Source organism: Electrona antarctica, assembly GCF_951216825.1.
Source record: "Electrona antarctica genome assembly, chromosome: 10".
NCBI classification, from domain to species: Eukaryota; Metazoa; Chordata; class Actinopteri; order Myctophiformes; family Myctophidae; genus Electrona; species Electrona antarctica.
The window spans coordinates 4,148,045-4,149,682 of NC_136791.1; the positions used below are offsets into that span (position 1 = coordinate 4,148,045).

At 51.5% G+C, this 1,638-nt stretch overlaps 1 protein-coding gene across 1 annotated transcript; it reads left to right on the forward strand.

Moving 5' to 3' along the window:
- Positions 1–891: 891 nt before the first annotated feature.
- On the forward strand, positions 892–1,342 carry LOC306931503 (small ribosomal subunit protein eS24-like; the record flags this gene model as incomplete). Its single annotated transcript, XM_079512904.1, has 1 exon — positions 892–1,342. One exon carries the CDS (start codon positions 892–894, stop codon positions 1,309–1,311), a length of 420 nt encoding a protein of 139 aa, XP_079369030.1. The 3' UTR covers positions 1,312–1,342.
- Positions 1,343–1,638: the final 296 nt, after the last annotated feature.

The window sequence follows — 1,638 nt, forward strand, 5'->3', positions numbered from 1 at the left end:
TCTCTCTCTCTCTCTCTCTCTGTGTCTCTCTCTCTCCTCTCCTCTCTCTCTCTCTCCCTCTCTCCCTCTCTGTCTCTCTGTCTCTCTCTCTCTCTCTCTCTCTCTCTCTCTCTCTCTCTCTCTTTCTCTCCCTCTCTCTCTCTCTCTCTTTCTCTCCCTCTCTGTCTCTCTCTCTCTCTCTCTCTCTCTCTCTCTTTCTCTCCCTCTCTGTCTCTGTCTCTCTCTCTCTCTCTCTCTCTCTCTCTCTCTCTCTCTCTCTCTCTGTGTCTCTCTCTCTCTCTGTGTCTCTCTCTCTCTCTCTCTCTCTCTCTCCCTCTCTCTGTCTCTCTCTCCCTCTCCCTCTCCCTCTCTCTCTCTCTTTGTCTCTCTCTCTCTCTCTCTCTCTCGCAGATGTTCTGGTTCTGTCCACACAGACAAATTGGACAATTAATCTCGGATAGCATATTCGCCCTGTCACAATTATTACATCATCGCCTGATCAATTAGGGATAATCTTAACGATTTTTCATGGTTGTCAGAATTGTTTCCATTGACCTGTATAAATTCATCTGTTGAAAAATGTCATACATTTTCAAAAATAGCGGAAACAGACGATTCGACTATGGTCAGGTGATCAGCTGCATCCGTCAGTCCTTGTCCCTTTCATGCCCTTATTTGGAGATCTCATGTATGGGCAAGTCCCCCTTTTGTGCCCATGCATATATGGAGCTGACTGATTTGTTTGCACCGGATGCTATGACGACACATTGAGGTTAGACAACACACTCCATATTTGGGCGTAGCTGCTTTGGGAACTCCTCATGGTCATGGTGACATGAGCGTGATGTCGGAGGTCCGACATATTGAAGTTATATATAAATATTATTTGTATCTGCCCTGTGCAATGCCAAGATGCGCAACGGCCTGATGCGCAACGCCTGGTTGTACGACACAGCGATGGTCAGCACCCGGAAGTTCATGACAAACCGGCTGCTTCAGAGGAAGCAGATGGTCGTGGATGTCTTCCAGCCAGACACGCCCACAGTCCCCAAGACTGAAATCAGGGAGAAGCTTGCCCAGATGTCCAAAACCACTCCCGATGTGGTGTTCGTCTTCGGCTTCACGACCCAATTCGGCGTCGCCGGCGAGACGACAGGCTTCGCCACGGTGTACGACTCCCTAGACTACGCCAAGAAGAACGAGCCCGAACACAGACTGGGAGAAGAAGACCTCCAGAAAAGCTCCAGGAAGCAGCGCAAGGAGCGCAAGAACAGAATGAAGAAAGTGCGAGGCACCATGAAGGCCTCTGTCGGCGCTGCTGGCAAAAAGTGAGCCTGGATTCGGGGAGGATCTTCATGCCCAAGATGTTCTTGTATGTGGCGCCCGCTAGCCAAGTGGTCCAGGCGCATCATGCCACATGTAGGCTTTGGGCCTGACAGCGCGTCGCGTGTTAGAGTCCCGTTCACTTTGAAAAGTGAAGTGAGTGGTGCAACTCTGTGTGGGGTCCCCGGAAGTTCCAGACCCACAAGAACGTGCCCATGGGGCCGGCCCGGTTCCGGCGAGCCGCCCCGCGTCCGAAATGGTTGAAAAATGACAGAGTTACCGTGTTGGGGTCCCCAGGGGGTCCCTGTACTGTACTGTAACACCCCAACGATGCTG